At 46.3% G+C, this 18,563-nt stretch overlaps 1 protein-coding gene across 1 annotated transcript in view; it reads right to left on the bottom strand.

Annotated features, from left to right (window-relative positions):
- Positions 1–18,563, bottom strand: part of vipr2 (vasoactive intestinal peptide receptor 2) — a gene marked incomplete at its 5' end in the record, with an annotated part of 192,328 nt that overhangs the window by 30,689 nt on the left and 143,076 nt on the right. Inside the window, 2 exon segments of the mRNA XM_070880248.1 lie at positions 9,040–9,100; positions 9,201–9,351. Coding sequence (XP_070736349.1) covers positions 9,040–9,100; positions 9,201–9,351 — 212 coding nt within the window.

The following is an 18,563-nucleotide window of genomic DNA, read 5'->3' as shown; positions in this document are numbered from 1 at the left end:
AGGGAATTAAGGGTTACGGGGAGCGGGCGGGTAAGTGGAGCTGAGTCCACGGCCAGATCAGGCATGATCTTGTTGAATGGCGGAGCAGGCTCGAGGGGCTAGATGGCCTACTCCTTTTCCTAATTCTTATGTTCTTATGTAAAAGGAGGTATTAGGGCAGAGGAGGTAGGTTTTAAGGAGCATCTTAAAGGAGGAAAGAATGGTTCAGGTGAGAATTTCAGAGCTTAGTGCCTTTGCAGCTGTAAGCACGGCCACCAATGGGTATGCTCAAGTGGCCAGAATTGGATCAGCACAGATATCTCAGATTCTGACGGGACGGGACAGGTTAGATGCAGGAAGAATGTTCCCGATGTTGGGGAAGTCCAGAACCAGGGGACATAGTCTAAGGATAAGGGGTAAGCCATTTAGAACTGAGATGAGGAGAAACTTCTTCACTCAGAGAGTTGTTTACCTGTGGAATTCCCTGCCGCAGAGAATTGTTGTTGCCAATTCATTGGATATATTCAAGAGGGAGATAGATATGGCCCTTACGGCTAAAGGGATCAAGCGATATGGAGAGAAAGCAGGAAAGGGGTACTGTGGTGAATGATTAGCCGTGATCTTATTGAATGGCGGTGCAGGCTCGAAGGGCCGAATGGCCTACTCCTGCACCTATTTTCTATGTTTCAATGTTGTAGGGCTGGAGGAGATTACAGAGATAGGGAGAGGTGAGGCCATGGAGGGATTTGAAAACAAGGTTGAGAATTTCAAAATCGAAAGCAGGCCAGGAGAGCATTGGAATAGTCAAGTCTAGAAGTAAGAATGGATGAGGATTTCAGCAGCAGATGAGGTGGAGACGGGCGATGTTACGGGGGTGGATGCAGGCGGTCTTGGTGAAGGAGTGAATATGTGGTCGGAAGCTCATCTCGGAGTCAAATAGGACACCAAGATTGAGAACAGTCTGCTTCAGCCTCGGGATAGTGGTCAGGGAGAGTGAGGAGTCGGCGGCTAGGGAACGGAACTTGTTCGGGGGACCGAAGATAATGGCTTAGGTCGTCACAATATTTAGTCGGAGGAAATTGCTGCTCATCCAGGACTGGATGTCAGACAAGCAGCATAACAAATCAGCGACAGTGGGGGCATTGAGAGAGTTCGTGGCGAGGTAGAGCTTGGAGTTGTCAGCATACATGTGGAAACCTGAGGGGCGGTATGTAGATGAGAAATAGGAGGGGATCAAGGATAGATCCTTGGGTGACTCTGGAGGTAATGGTACAGGAGTGAGAACAACAGCCATTGCAGGTGGGTCTCTGGCCAAGACTAGATAAATAAGAATGGAGCCAGGCAAGTGCAGTTCCACCCAGCTGGAGGACGGTAGAGTTGGAGGAGGATGAAGTGGTAAACCATGTCAAAGGCTGCAGGCAGGTCGAGAAGGACAAGGAGGGATAGCTTACAGTTACATAGGATGTCATTTTAGTATCTACCTCATTTGATTTAGAAAGCAAATAACTTCTTTTCAGCAATGCAGCCAGCAAGGTTATTGTAAGTTTGCCATTAATATGTGCCAGAGATACCCGAGGCCCATTTACAACTGCCGGCTGCCTGCTTCTGGCCTGGAAAATGGGCAATCATCAGTTGACAATTGTAGGTTGGAGGGGACACCTTGGCCGCCCCATGAATGCCCAAGGCCTGCATGTTGCAATTTTCAAGCGGCCCTGTAAAGGGGCAAACAGCATGTCCACCTGTACTAGACGGGAGGCTGGTTAAATGTACAAATTGGGGTCCTACACCATTGAAGTACAAATGGGCAGAGAGCACTGTTCACACTCCGCCCATTTGTACCAAGTGTTGAGCATCTTAACCAAAGGTCCTTAAAAGGGACACCAAAGGGCCCGCAAACTCATTTTTGTTTTGTGGGGCAAGTGGCTCCACAAAATTACTGGAGCCCACGCTCGCTCCACTCTGTGACCGGCTCCCTTACCCCGCCTCCTCCCGAGGCAAGAGCTGCTGGTCTGCTCATTGTCGGAGCTGGCCGGATTCCTGCACTCCCATGTTCAAACGAGGCCAAAACCTGGTTCGGGCCTCCTGACAAGGGTTTCAGGCGGGCAGCACAGCAGCTCTTTTTTATTTATTCACAGGATGTGGGCGTCGCTGGCAAGGCCAGCATTTATTGCCCATCACTAATTTCCCTTGAGAAGGTGATTTTGAGCCACCTTCTTGAACCGATGCAGTCCTTGTGGTGAAGGTACTCCCACAGTGCTGTTAGGGAGGGCGTTCCAGGATTTTGACACAGCGACGATGAAGGAACGGCCGATATATTTCCAAGGCAGGATGGCGTGTAACTTGCAGGGGAAGTTGCAGGTGATGGTGTTCCCATGTGCCTGCCGCCTTTGTCCTTCTAGGTGGTAGAGGTCGCGGGTTTGGGAGTTGCTGCCAAAGAAGCCTTGACGAGATGCTGCAGTGCATCTTGTAGATAGTGCACACTGCAGCCACTGTGTGCCAGTGGTGGAGGGAGTGAATGTTTAAGATGGTGGATGGGGTGCCAATCAAGTGGGCTGCTTTGTCCTGGATGGTGTCGAGCTTCATAAGTGTGTTGGAGCTGCATTCATCCAGGCAAGTAGAGAGTATTCCATCACACACTTGACTTGTGCTTTGTAGATGGTGTAGATGGTGAAAAGGCTTTGGGGAGTCAGGAAGTGAGACACTTGCTGCAGAATACCCAGCCTCTGGCCTGCTGTTGTTGCCACAGTATTTGTGTGGCTGTTCCAGTTAAGTCTCTGATCAATGGTGACTCCCAGGATGCTGACGATGGTAATGCCTTTGAATATTGAGGGGAGGTGGTTAGACTCTCACTTGTTAGAAATGGCCATTGCCTGACACTTGTGTGGCGCGAATGTTACTTGCCACTTATCAGCCCAAGCTTGAATGTCGTCCAGGTCTTGCTGCATGCGAGCATGGACTGCTTCATTATCTGAGGAGTTGAGAATGGAATTGAACACTGTGCAATTATCAATGAACATCCCCACTTCTGATCTTATGATGGCGGGAAGGTCATTGATGAAGCAGCTGAAGATGGTTGGGCCTAGGACATTGCCCTGAGGAACTCCTGCAGTGATGTCCTGGGGCTGAGATGATTGACCTTCAATAACCACAACCATCTTCCTTTGTGTTCGGTATGACTCCAGCCAGTGGAGAGTTTTCCCCCTGATTCCCAATGACTTCAATTTTACTAGGCATCCTTGATGCTACACTTGGTCAAATGCTGTCTTGATGTCAAGAACAGTCACTCTCACCTCACCTCTGCTGACTTCACTTCTGATTTGGGCGGAAGTCAACCCTGATCCTCTCCCTCCCTTCCCCTCATCCCCCTCCCCCATTATGATTTGCTGATGGCTCTCAAACTAAGAGAAAAATCACGAAACTTTCTAGTGCCTCAGCCAAGCTATAAAGTTATGCAAAAAGATAAACTATAGAATTTCTTACGAATCAAAGCTATACACATTGCCCACCTGAAAAGCCAACATAATGGCCCTGAAATTGCAGCCTCTCTGGGTGCGTACGATGTGCGCACGCGCCGGAAGAGGCCCCGCAGGTTCCAGGTTTAGGCACGGAAGCACATGCGCCTGAACCCGGCACTTGCGTTCTGTCAAAACAGATCGCACGCATCCCCGGGAGAAAGGCCATTGTGGGCAGAGATTTGGGCTATTTGCCCAACTCTTGCCCAGCGAATGTTCTTCAAACTCTTACACCTGGTAAGGCCTGCTTTTACCGATTTAAGAATTTTAATATGTAGAAAAAATAAATGTTATTACTTAATGTTATATTAAGAAACCTGTCTATGAAAGTAACACTATTAAAACATTTTTTTTTAAATTCAAAAAATTTTTTTTCTCTAAAACTTTTCATTTAATGCAATTTCTATTAATTTTTAAAAAGTGAAATATTTTTTAAAATTTATGTTTGTGTTTTATTTGATTTTTGGGGTATTCTCATTGATAGTAATGGGAGCTCAGAGCTCCTATTACTGTGAATGAGAATACTACATTGCGATTGATGGTCCAGGCCCATGTGATCCCAGGATGCGCATACACTCCTGGAATACGTGAGCCTCTCTGCTGGGCTGCGCATCTAGGCCTCGAAGCGCAAGTGTTCATTCCTCCAGGACACCAGGTACTTTCGTAAAAAAAAATTTGGTTGGAGCTGTCTGCCCGCAGGAAGCCTCCAACCGCAATTTTTGGCTCATTACTTTGTTTATCCGTTTCATCAGTCCAGAAACCCCTGGGGGTAGTTTGCACCGTAAACGCATGGACGATCCCCTCTGTTGGATCACGGCCCAGCCAGTGAATGTGAAAATTAACCCCCAACCCCGTCCCTAAAAGCATCAAGTTGAGGTTTCGCCTCTGGGACCTCAGTTCGAATCAAGCTAAGAGAGGAGATGAAGGTATCCTCTGCCCAGACAGATGTTGGGTTTAAAACCTACTTGACATCCTCTAACTACTGCGTCTTGATTTATCTCCTCTCGTGCCTGATACTTTTAGCAATGTTGCCTTTGGCTCTTCATTTAGGTGTGGCTGATGTAAAAGTTACTGCAAAGTTTTTACGATGGCATTTAGTTACAGTATCTGTGAAACTGTTTATTCTTAGTGAAGCCTGAAAATGATCACTATTAGTGTCCACCAGTCCACGTTCGTATTTCCGTGCAAGTGTTGCTATTGGCAATGATGCCAGCTGCCACCTACATGAATGACATCTGGCAAATTAATGGAAGCAAAAATGAATCCAACTGTCAGAGAATTTTCGAGCTAAGGTAACAGTCGGAATAGAAATGTTTTTAGATTGGCTCCGTGCATCATGGCTGTAATAGCTAATAAAAAATGTAAAAACAGCATTCCTATCTTAGCAGACAGGATGACCTATTATGGTACCAAATTACCAGCAGGCCTCACCCGACTTTGCGTTGTGTGAGATTACTGGCTGATTTTTTTTAACCTTTTTATTCTAACTAACGGACTAGCCGTTGTGACACTCGCAGTCAGTTGGGTCTTGCGCTGTTTTATAATGACAGCAGCCGTTACACCGTGTAATGCACACAGCAATATATTATACTGCTGCTAAGCCGTGTTTAAAATGGTCACGAATGGCTGTAAATAAGCACAAGCTTATTTACAGCCGACACAGTGTTCAATTACTGCCGTGCAAACTGCTTGCAGATTGTCACGGGCCTAAAAACCTCCGGCCTCGGGGCAATCGGCGCGTTACTCCCGTCAAGTTCTAATAACCTGCCATTGACCTTGGCATGAAATTCCTGGCCTTTCTCTTTAGCAATTCGCAGACTTTGAAGTGTTCAGCCTAAAGTATGAGGGATAGTCTCAAACATTTGATATACAATAGATAGATGGCATTATTTAACTTAATTCACTTGATTGTTCATTGGCTGGCATTTCATCATTTGACAAACAGAAAAAGGTTCAAGCTCAATGGAAGCCCGAGGAACAGCACCTCATCTTTTGATGAGGCACTTTACAGCCTCCCGGACTCAACGCCGAGTTCAGCAATTTCCGATTGTAACCACAGCTCCCATTTCTTGGACAGCAGGTGCTGGTAATCATTCTGCTTTTGTCACTTTCAGCTCCTCTAGACTCATCTTTTGTTTCTTTACTTGTCCCATTATCCCCCTTTTGCCTTGCACCATCATCCCTTTTGTCATTCGGAGTGATTCCTGCCAACAAACTGGAAGCTATTGGAAGGTCCCAAATTTAAAAAATAACATTTTCAAACTTAAAAAATAACATTCTCAAACTTAAAAAATAACGTTCACAACAGACGGGGGCGGGGGTCTGTGTAAACACCAACTCTTATTTGCCCAAATAGAATATTAAAACATTCTCATTGGATTAGCTTGTTATTTAAAAGAGTCCCCACAGGAGTGGAACTAAACTACAGAACCAGTGGGAAGCTGTTTGCTGCCTCCAGGCCAGGTCCAAGACCACCCCAACCTCTGTCGTTGAGCTGCCGTACGCAGACGATGCCTGCGTCTGCGCATATTCTGAGGCTGAACTCCAGGACATAGTCAATGTATTCACTGAGGCATATGAAAGCATGGGCCTTACGCTTAACATCCGTAAGACAAAGGTCCTCCACCAGCCTGTCCCCGCCGCACAGCACTGCCCTCCAATCATCAAGATCCACGGCGCGGCCCTCGACAACGTGGACCATTTCCCATATCTCGGGAGCCTCTTATCAACAAAGGCAGACATTGATGCGGAGATTCAACATTGCCTCCAGTGCAGCCTTCGGCCATCTGAGGAAAAGAGTGTTTAAAGACCTGGCCCTCAAATCTACCACCAAGCTCATTGTCTACAGGGCTGTAGTAATACCCGCCCTCCTGTATGGATCTGAGGCATAGAAGGCACCTCAAGTCGCTGGAGATATATTACCCACGATGTCGTCGCAAGATCCTGCAGATCCCTTGGGAGGACAGGTGCACCAACATCAGTGTCCTCGACCAGGCTAACATCCCCAGTATTGAAGCACTGACCACACTCGATCAGCTTCGCTGGGCATGCCACATACTACGCATGCCAGATACGAGACTCCCGAAGCCAATGCTTTATGCAGAGCTCCTTCATGATAAATGAGCCAAAGGCGGGCAGCGGAAGCGTTTCAAGGACACCCTCAAAACCTCCCTGGTAAAGTGCGACATCACCACTGACATCTGGGAGACCCTGGCCGAAGACCGCCCGAGGTGGAGAAAGTGCATCCGGGAGGGCGTTGAGCTCTTCGAGTCTCAACTCAAAGAACATGAAGAGGTCAAGCGCAGACAGCGGAAGGAGCGCACGGCAAACCAGCTCCACCCACCCCTTCCCTCGACGAATGTCTGTCCCACCTGTGATAGGGTCTGTGGCTCTCGTATTGGACTGTTCAGCCACCAGAGAACTCGCTTTGGGAGTGGAAACAAGTCTTCCTCGATTCCAAGGGACTGCCTATGATGATGATGATTGCGTTTTTCCCCGCAAGAACATGGCCGTGAAATATCTCTATTAATTATTTGTAATACTTTCCATCTTTACAGTTACGATTTGTAATTTTGTGGAGACTCCGATTTGAGAATAAACACCGGCAAGAAACACAGAGAAACGAATGTTAAAACATTCCCATCGGATTGGTTCGATAAACATTCTTGTTATTTTAGTGATTTTTTTTCCCTTGTTGGAAATAATTTTATTATAAAGATATGCAAATAAAATTAAAGACTCATATCATTTTCCCAAATCCGTTTCTTTATTCCTCATTTTGGGAAATCCGGCGACAACAAAAACACACAGGATCTGCGCATGCGTAACTACTTCCAGTTCGTTGGCAGCAGTCGCTCTGTAATGTATGCACCTGATGAGATTTGTGGATTTGTAGAGCTGCTGAGTTGGGAGTGGCCTAGCCAGTCACGTGATAGTCACAAAACTTAATAAATCCCCAGTCAGTTGGGTTCAGGGAATCCACGATGAGGTTGTAAGCCTGGTGGATGAACTGGTAATATGTAGTGTGATTGTTAAACCTTTGCTAATAAATCAACTAGTTCTTAATATCACTGTGTTGCTATGAATTCTTAAGCAAAGAACCCATAAAGCAAATACATTACAGTGTCCTTTGTCATTTAATCTCTCCTGCCCTCCATCCTATCACAGACCTTCCCTTTTGTTCTTTCCTTCTCTCCCCCCCTTTTGCTACTTTTGCACTTCCTTAAAACCTGTTACATCTCTAACTTTTTCCAGTTCTGAAGACCGGTCACAGACCTGAAACGTTAACTCTGTTTCTCGCTCCACAGACGCTGCCTGACCGGCTGAGTATTCCCAGCATTTTCTGTTTTTATTTCAAGTCTCCTTCTGTCAGTTCCCAACATGGGCGCACTGAGTGAGTGCTGAGCAGAGGCTTTGGTTTTCCCACTCGCTTCCCCACCCTCAGAGGGTAAAGCCGCTTATGGAAAGCCTAGTGCCTCTAAGGACTAGAGGGTCACGATGAAGAACTGGAAGAATGCCAAGATAGTTTTACAGCCAACCTAGAACAAAACTAACCGAGGAATAGTGCTCGGCTCTGCCTTAGTGGTAGCACACTCGTCTCTGTGTCAGAAGGTTGTGGGTCGAGCACACCAGAAAGGCCTCGATTTTAACTCCAGGTGGATTCCCAGCTCAGCCTGAGTTAAAATTACAGTCTGGTCTCAATTATGTTTGGTCTCAATGAATTGGGCTGCAACATGCATATGTAAAGCCAACATTGGCTCCGGGCACATGTCCTTGTTTCCTGCTCAGGAGAGGAGGCTAAAATTGGCTGCTTTCTGACAAGAAAGAGCCAGGTTGATTTTAACTGCCCGGGTTTCTGCACATTGAGTAAGGTTAAAACCGTCAAATCTAGGCTGACAGTCCAGTGCAGAGAGTGTACTGCACTTTCAGAGGTGTCTTTCAGATGAGAGGTTAAACAGAGGCCTGTCCACACTCTCAGGCGAATATAAAAGATCCCACAGTACTATTTCAAAGAAGTTCTCCATGGTGTCCTGGCCAATATTTATCCCTCAACCAACATCTCAAAAAAACAATATCTGGTCATTATCTATTTGCTGTTTGTGGGAGCTTGCTGTGTGCAAATTTGCTGGTGTGTTTCCTACATTACAACAGTGACTACACTTTGAAAAGTACTACATTGGCAGTAAAGCACTTTGGGATGTCCGGATGGTCGTGAAAGGTGCTATATAAATGCAACACTTTCTTTCTCTCGGAGGCCAGCTACAAGGGGCTGTGACATTTGTCTGGGAGAAATTGTGTACCAGCAGCCCCTGCTCCTTACCACCCCCTTATCTCCAGGTGTCAGAGCTGGCGGATGAAGAAAAGATGATAAAAAAACGACCCAAAAAATGGAGAAATATACCAGATAATATCCCCAGAAGATAGAAAATCAAAAAAATAGGGAGAAGCATTCTGCACAAACCAAACAAAGGTTTTATGCTGGTGAAATAGTTCAACTAGAAAACTCATTAATCAAAGGTTTTTTTTCTCTAATACTATTCATACTCACTTAATGTCTTCCAAGTAGATTCTCATAATAGTCCAAATAATTGCGAAGAGCATTGGGATACCTGCAAAAAATATCCAGTCTATTAAAGTCAAAATAAGTTCAGACGGATTTAATCTGAAATCTGTTAAAAACGTTTTCAAATATCCAAAAAAAAAGCTTACCCCAGCCAATCAGCATGAAGAGAACAAAGTACTTATTTTCAGAGAAAAAGACCATGAGGAGTGTGTGCAGGTACAACCCTTCCACTAACAGCCAGTAGAAGTTGGCAATGATGAAATAGTGGAAGAATACCATGATAGCTTTGCAGCCAACCTAGAACGAAACAAATAGAGGAATGGAGCTCAGCTGTGATCAAAAGAAGAGGCTGTGTAAACACGTTGGTTAAAAATAGTGTGGAAAATGCAGGACAGTGCATACTTTCTAATGTTACTAAAGATCATGAACCTTGCCAACACAGTAGAGTGACTGCTGTTTGCAAAGATGCTTTACAGCCAGAGGCAGTCCCACAGGAAGACTTCCTACATGCACCTCTCAGCTCCTCTACATGAAGTTGTAAATTCTAACTATTGACTTGTTGACTAGTCAGTCTAGTTCCACTGTTCATCAAGTGAACAGTGTTGGCAGGAATGAATAAGTTAAAACATCAGCCTTTTTATGACCAACAAGTCCATCATATTTAATACATCTCAACCCAACTTTTAACATGGGTCCTTCATATTTACACACTTTACCACAGTAAATAATTTATCTGGATAGTAAATGGTTTGTCAGTTTTCTTTATAATCTTGAACTCTTCAATTTATGTCACTTGAAGTCTCTCTTTCAAAGAAAATAAGGTCAACCTCTTTAACCTTTTCTCGTAACTTTCATTTCCGATATTTGGAATCACTTTTGTCCCTTATATCTGTACCACAACAAAGGCAATAATATCTTTGAATTGGACCATCACAGACCACCAACAACAACTTTCATTTATTTGGCACTTTAACATAGTAAAACATCACAAGGAACTTCACAGGAGCATTATAGAATTATAGAAATTTACGGCACAGAAAGAGGCCATTCGACCCATTGTGTCCGTGCCGGCCAAAAAAGAGCGATCCAGCCTAATCCCACTTTCCAGCTCTTGGCCCATAGCCCTGAAGGTGTGGTGGCCCGGGAGCAGTGTGGAGGCCCCGACCTGCGTGAGAACACCAGCGGCAGGTCGGGGCCATAAAAGGAGCAGCGAGCGGCAGCTAGGAAGTAGCGTGGAGGCAGGCCACTATACGGAGTAGCGTGAGCTGGTGCAGGAAGAGTGACATCATCAAGTCCAGGTCGGTGATTGGAGCGTGGGCTGATACAGCAGGAGTGGCGAGAGACTGGAGGGATGTGATGGGGCCAGAAGAGGCGAGGGCCCGGGGCAGCACGAGCCAACTCACACTGCGATATGTGTGCACACTAGTTCCGTGCAGCAGAGCAGGTCACCAGTTGTCTTGGGTAATCCTTGCCACTGGACCAAGACCTAGCTCTGTCAAGCCCATGTGGTGGCTGGTGTGCAACGGCCACCACACGTTAAAAAAATCCACACACAGGGAACAAAGAAATGGCAGATCAATTGAACAAATACTTTGGATCTGTCTTCACTAAGGAAGACACAAATAACCTTCTGGAAATACTAGGGGTTCGAGGATCTAGTGAAAAGAAGGAACTGAAGGAAATCATTTTTAGTCAGGAAATTGTGTTAAGGAAATTGATGGGATTGAAGGCCGATAAATCCCCAGGCTTGATAGGCTGCATCCCAGAATATTTAAGGAAGTGGCCCTAGAAATAGTGGATGCATTGGTGATCATTTTCCAACATTCTATTGACTCTGGATCAGTTCCTATGGACTGGAGGGTAGCTAATGTAACACCACTTTTTAAAAAAGGAGGGAGAGAGAAAACGGGGAATTATAGACCAGTTAGCCTGACATCGGTAGTGGAGAAAATATTGGAATCAATTATTAAAGATGAAATAGCAGCGCATTTGGAAAGTGGTGACAGGATCGGTCCAAGTCAGCATGGATTTATGAAAAGGAAATCGTGCTTGACAAATCTTCTAGAATTTTTTGAGGATGTAACTAATAGAGTGGACAAGGGAGAACCAGTGGATGTGGTGCATTTGGACTTTCAAAAGGCTTTTGACAAGGACTCACACAAGAGATTAATGTGCAAAATTAAAGCACATGGTATTGGGGGTAATGTACTGACGTGGATAGAGAACTGGTTGGCAGACAGGAAGCAGAGAGTCGGAATAAACGGGTCCTTTTCAGAATGGCAGGCAGTGACCAGTGGGGTGCCGCAGGGTTCAGTGCTGGGACCCCAGCTATTTACAATATACATCAATGATTTAGACGAAGGAACTGAATGTAATATCTCCAAGTTTGCAGATGACACTAAGCTGGGTGGCAGTGTGAGCTGTGAGGAGGATGCTAAGAGACTGCAGAGTGACTTGGACAGGTTAGGTGAGTGGGAAAATGCATGGCAGATGCAGTATAATGTGGATAAATGTGAGGTTATCCACTTTGGTGGCAAAAACACGAAGGCAGAATATTATCTGAATGGTGACAGATTAGGAAAATGGGAGGTGCAACAGGACCTGGGGGTCATGGTACATCAATCATTGAAGTTTGGCATGCAGGTACAGCAGGCGGTGAAGAAGGCAAATGGCATGTTGGTCTTCATAGCTAGAGGATTTGAGTATAGGAGCAGGGAGATCTTACTGCAGTTGTACAGAGCCTTGGTGAGGCCACACCAGGAATATTGTGTTCAGTTTTGGTCCCCTAATCTGAGGAAGGACGTTCTTGCTATTGAGGGAGTGCAGCGAAGGTTCACCAGATTGATTCCTGGGATGGCAGGACTGGCATATGAGGAGAGACTGGATCAGCTAGGCTTTTATCCACTGGAGTTTAGAAGAATGAGAGGGAATCTCATAGAAACATATAAAATTCTGACGGGATTAGACAGGTTAGAGGCAAGAAGAATGTTCCCGTTGCTGGGAAGTTTCAGAATCAGGGGTCACAGTCTAAGAATAAGGGGTAAGCCATTTAGGACCGAGATGAGGAGAAACTTCTTCACTCAGAGGGTGGAATTCCCTGCCGCAGAAATTTGTTGAGGCCAGTTCATTAGATATATTCAAAAGGGAGTTAGATATGGCCCTTACGGCCAAAGGGATCAAGGGGTATGGAGAGAAAGCAGGAAAGGGGTACTGAGGTTGAATGATCAGCCATGATCTTATTGAATGGCGGTGCAGGCTCGAAGGGCCGAATGGCCTGTTCCTGCACCTAATTTCTATATTTCTATGTTTCTATATTTCTTCCACCCTTCAGGATGTAGTTCAGGACCTGGAATATTAGGTCCTTCGTTGAAACACCTGTGAACTCATTGTTTTTTGGCTTGTAAGCAAGTCATCCTCGTTTCGAGGGACTGCTTATGATAATGATCTTATTGAATGGCGGTGCAGGCTCGAAGGGCCGAATGGCTTGCTCCTGCACCTAATTTCTTTATTTCTATGTTTCTATATTTCTTCCACACTTCAGGATTTGTTGAGGCCAGTTCATTAGATATATTCAAAAGGGAGTTAGATGAAGTCCTTACTACTAGGGGGATCAAGGGGTATGGCGAGAAAGCAGGAAGGGGGTACTGAAGTTGCATGTTCAGCCATGAACTCATTGAATGGCGGTGCAGGCTAGAAGGGCTGAATGGCCTACTCCTGCACCTATTTTCTATGTTTCTATGATACTATGATTATATGGATAATATAATATACTCTTATATTAGCAAATAAGATTTGGCACTGAGCCACATAAGGAGATAGTAGGACAGGTGGCCAAAAGCTTGGTCTTATAGGAAGAGAGAGCGAGAGGTGGAGAGGCTTAGAGAAGGAATTCCAGAGCTTAGATCCAGGCAGTTAAAGGTGCATAGGATATTAAAATTGGAAATGTACAAGAGGCCAGAATTGGAGGAGCACAGAGATAGAATAATAGAATTGTGGAAATTTTACAGCACGGAAGGAGGTCATTTTGGTCCATCGTGTCCACACCGGCTGACCAAGAGTTATCCAGCCTAATCCCACTTACCAGCTCTTGGTCCATAGCCCTTTAGGTTATGGCACTTTAAGTGCACATCTAAATATCTTTTAAATGGTGAGGGTTTCTGCCTCTACCATCCTTTCAGACAGTGAGTTCCAGACCCCCCCCTCCTTCTTAGTGAAGAAATTGCCCTCATATCTCCTCTAAACCTCCCCCCAATTACTTTAAATCTATGCCCCTGGTTGTTGACCCTTCTGCCAAGGGAAACAGGTCCTTCCTATCCACTCTATCCAGGCCCCTCATAATTTTATACACCTCAATCAGGTCTCCCCTCAACCTCCTCTGTTCCAAAGAAAACAGACCCAGCATCTCCAATCTTTCCTCATAGCCAAAATTCTCCAGTCCAGGCAACATTCTTGTAAATCTCCTCTGCACCCTTTCCAGTGCAATCACATCTTTCCTGTAATGTGGTGACCAGAATTGCACACAGAACTCCAGCTGCGGCCTAACCAGTGTTTTATACAGTTCAAGCATAACCTCCCTGGTTATGATCTCAGAGGGTTGTGGGGCTGGAGAAGGTTACAATTTTATGGAGGGTGGGAGACGAGAGGCTGGCCAGGAATAGGAATAGGCATTGGAATAGTCATGTCGAGAGGTAATACAGGCATAGATGAGGGTTTCAGCAGCAGATGAGCTGCAACAGGGGCAGAGACGGGTGATGTGACGGAGGTGGAAGCTCACTTCAGGTTCAAATAGGACACCAAGGTTGAGAATGGGCTGGGTCAGCCTCAGGCAGTGACCAGGGAGAGGGATGGATTTGGTGGCTAAGGAACAGAGTTTGTGATGAGGACTGAAGACAAAAGCTTAGGTCTTCCCAATATTTAGTTCGATGACATTTCTGCTCATCCAGGACTGTATGCCAGACAAGCAACATAACAAATCAGTGACAATGGAGGAGTCGAGAGAGGTGGTAGTGAGGTAGAGCTGGGAGTCGTCAGCGCACATGTGGAACCCTGAGGGGCAGTATGCAGATGAGAAATAGGAGGGGACCAAGGATAGATCCATGGGGGCCATCAGAGGTAGCGGTGCTGCAGCGGGAAGAGAAGCCGTTGCAGGTGATTCTCTGGCTATGACTGGATAGATAAGAATGGAACCAGGCGAGTGCAGTCCCACCCAGCTGGATGACAGTAAAGTCCGAGAACGATGGAGTGGTCAACCGTGTCAAAGGCCGCAGACAGGTCGAGAAGGATGAGGTGGGGATAGTTTGCCTTTGTCACAGTCACAGGGTGTCATTTATAATTTTGATAAGAGCTGCTTCCATGCTATGGCAGGGGCGGAAATCTGATTGTAGGAGTTCAAACATGGAATTGTGGGTAAGAGGGGCAAGGATTTGGGATGCAACAACATGTTCAAGGACTTTGGAGAGGAAAGAGAGGTTGGAGATGAGGCGGCAGTTTGCAAGGACAGACGGATCAAGGGTGTTTTTTTTAAGCAGGGGGTGATGACAGCAAGGGGAGGGGACAATACTGGAGGAGAGAATCATTAATATTATCAGCTGACATGAGGACAGGAGTTGGATGTCAGCCGTTTGGTGCAAATAGGGTCGGGGGAACCGGAGGTGGGTCCAAGGTGAGCTTGGAGTGGGCATGAGAGGAGATACTCGGGAAAGATGCAGGGAAAGAGCAGACTAGGCCTATATTCTCTAGAGTTTAGAAGAATGAGAGATGATCTCATTGAAACGTCTTACAGGGTAGAAGCAGGGAGGATGTTTCCTCTGGTTGAGGAGTCTAGAACCAGGGGTCACAGTCTCAGAATAAGGGGTCAGCCATTTAGGACTGAGATGAGGAGAAACCTCTTCACACAGAGGGTGGTGAATGTTTGGAATTCTCTACCCCAGAGGGCTGTGGAGCTTCAATCTTTGAGTATATTCATGATAGAGATTGATAGATTTTTGAATATTAAGGAAATCGAGGGATTATGGGGATAGTGCAGGAAGATGAAGTTGAGGTCGAAGATTAGCCATGATCTTATTGAGCAGGCTCATGGGGTGAAATGGCCTACTCCTGCTCCTAACTCATGTTCTTATGATGCGAGCTCAGGGCTAGGGTGGGGTGGGACGGGGGAGGGGAGGGGGGGCTGGTGGTGGGGAGAACGTTAGGCGGAGTTTGGCTTGGTGGGATAGGGGAAGGAATGGAAGCAGCAGAGGGCATCTGAATAGATGGTCTCAGTCGTAATGACAAAGAAGTCCATGAGACCTTCACACTTGTTGTCGGAGGCAAGGGTGAATGACCCCCTCGTCACTGACTCTCCAGCCAGAGGAAACAGACTTGCCCAATTCATCCATCAAAGACTTCATCATTTGAAAAACCTGTTAAATTTCCTCAGCCTTCTCTGATCCACTGGAAAAGTCTCAGTTTTCTCTCCTCTAATAGCTCTAATTTCTTACTGTCACCATCATCCATGAGCAGGCAGTTGATGGAGCAGAAATGTCTGCTCAGCCCAGCCACATGTATAGCTATTTTTTTCAATGAAATATCGCTAATCATAAATCTTAATTTGTAATCATCAGCCATAGAAGTAAAATATTCTTGATTTAATGCCAACAATGCAATTAAGGCACGTTATCAGACTCTCTCTGGATGTCGCTCCCTTGCTATTCAATGATCCTTGCTTTGCTGCTTTCACCTTGCTTCCCATGGCCGCTGACTCCACTCATCCTTCAGAACCCTTCTGTCTTCCCTCTGGGCTGGTGTGCACCGTTTCCTCAAACTCCTGCTGCTGCTTCTGATCTTGGGAGCCTTTCACCTCCCTACAACTGTACCCCGACAGCTCCCTCACCTGCACTGATCCCCTGGGTTTATCTTTCATTTTCTGCTGACTCTCTGAGCCTCACGCTCTTGGTCCTTGGGTTTCTCTCCCACTGCTCTCCGCTGCACTGCTGGTCCATTAGATCTACTGGTGTGCCCTGCTAACACCAAGGCCACTCTGCACCTCTGCTGAACCCTGCGACAACCACTTCTGGCTCATGGTCAACTCTCCACTCCTCCTCAGTGCCCAATTTTCCACGGGACAACCTCCAACAATGCACCCACAGATAATCTGCCTCTCAAACAGGTCCTGGATTCACTCTCTCTCCAGAACTAGCTCCATTGGTTCATCCAGGTTGACCCCACCTGTCTACAAGTCAATTTCATCCCACTACAGAACCTCAAACTTTGGACTCTCTCAAATCATCTCCCCTGTTTATGACCAAGACACTGGAGGTCTTGTTGCAGAAGGCCAATTCAAGGAGAGAGGTCCTCTTTGCACAGGGGAAAAGAAAGAAAGAAAGACTTAGATTTATATAGCGCCTTTCATGACCACCAGACATTTCAAAGTGCTTTACAGCCAATGGAGTGTAGTCACTGTTGTAATGTGGGAAATGTGGCAGCCAATTTGTTCACAAGTAAGCTCTCACAAACAGCAATGTGATAATAACCAGATAATCTGTTTTTGTTATGTTGATTGAGGGATAATTATTGGCCAGGACACCGGGTGATAACTCCCCTGTTCTTCTTCGAAATAGTGCCATGTGATCTTTTACGTCCACTTGAGAGAGCAGACAGGGCCTCAGTTTAACGTCTCGTCCGAAAGACGGTGCCTCCGACAGTGCAGCACTCCCTCAGCACTGCACTGGAGTGTCAGCCTAGATTTTTGTGCTCAAGTCTCTGGAGTGGAACTTGAACCCAAACCTTCTGACTCAGAGAGAAGGGCACTACCCACTGAGCCACAGTTGACTAGGCAACTAGGAGGCCCTCCAGTCAATGTGGTAAATGCCAGCAATGTTGCCCCGAGGTCATGGACACAGTGCAGGAAGAAGATTCCTGAAATCACACAAGTGGACATAGTGAATTCATCGTCAAATGCCATATCCCACTAACTGCACCATTAGTCTATGCACAATGCACAACTCTCCCATCATTCACCTACCAACAATCTCGACCAAACACGACTGATACCTCATATTCATAGCTTCACCTCACCCTCACATACTCACCTCTGCTGCAAGCCTCACATCTACATCTCAAAGCTTGCACACACTGCCAGCTATTCAACCATGACAGGCTCGTTACCCAAACACGTTGCACCACACTCACTGACACACTTCCTTTTCTCGTGCAGGAAAAGGTGGCGCATAACTGGTGCCAGCAGAACCTAACCGCCGGGGAACAGGTTGGCCTGCATTACCTCACCCGCTTGGAGCATACGGTGCTGGACATTCTTGGTTGGGGAATGGCTGAGCCTGTGGCCAGCGGTGGAGCTGAAAGAGTCCAAATACCAGTATCCTCATGCGTTACATTCCATATCCCACTTCCCCCTCATCCCACAATCTCTTCTGGTTTACAATCTGTACATGGTGTAAACAGGCACCTCTTTTTTCCCCCCCCGCACCCCCACTCCCCTCATCACAACCCTACCCATGTGCCTTTCACATTTCAAATACCAAAGAAATCCAACCTGCCCAGTAAATGTTTGAAGGAGAGGAGAGTGATGACGAATAAGAAACACCACTACTTGATCAGACGCAGCCACCAGCTCAGATACTGCACTGTGCGGAGTTTAGATGGCATCTAAGTGGTGCGATCTGCATGTGATCCCACGATTGGACAACAGTCAGGGCAGGGGAAAAAGGTAGTGCAACTTCCCAGAAGGCGAGGTCGCACACGTGTTCTGCCTCAGAAGACTCAGATGAGGACTTCGATGGGGCGGCCTACAGAAGAATGCTGATGGGTATCCACAACAGAATGCATGGTGTATTGGCAGGCCTGCCAGAAAGCCTGAGTGCAATGGCAAGGAGCATGAAGGACTATGTATGCAAGGCTTTGGGCAGAGTTTGGAGCCCGTCCTTTCCAGCATGGAAGTCATGGGCAACTCCATTAGCACATTTGTGGACCCAACCATCATGCAACATCTGATACATTCTTGTACATTCCTGTCTGGCATAGAAATAAAAAAGGGAAGGTGGCTCAACCGTGGCTATCAAGGGAAATCAGGGATAGTATTAAAGCCAAGGAAGTGGCATACAAATTGGCCAGAAATAGCAGCGAACCTGGGGACTGGGAGAAATTTAGAACTCAGCAGAGGAGGACAAAGGGTTTGATTAGGGCAGGGAAAATGGAGTATGAGAAGAAGCTTGCAGGGAACATTAAGACGGATTGCAAAAGTTTCTATAGATATGTAAAGAGAAAAAGGTTAGTAAAGACAAATGTAGGTCCCCTGCAGTCAGAATCAGGGGAAGTCATAACGGGGAACAAAGAAATGGCGGACCAATTGAACAAGTACTTTGGTTCGGTATTCACGAAGGAGGACACGAACAACCTTCCGGTTATAAAAGGGGTCGGGGGGTCTAGTAAGGAGGAGGAACTGAGGGAAATCCTTATTAGCCGGGAAATTGTGTTGGGGAAATTGATGGGATTGAAGGCCGATAAATCCCCAG

Source organism: Pristiophorus japonicus, chromosome 5 (assembly GCF_044704955.1).
Source record: "Pristiophorus japonicus isolate sPriJap1 chromosome 5, sPriJap1.hap1, whole genome shotgun sequence".
Lineage (NCBI taxonomy): Eukaryota > Metazoa > Chordata > Chondrichthyes > Pristiophoridae > Pristiophorus > Pristiophorus japonicus.
This window is presented reverse-complemented; position numbering and strand designations above follow the sequence as displayed.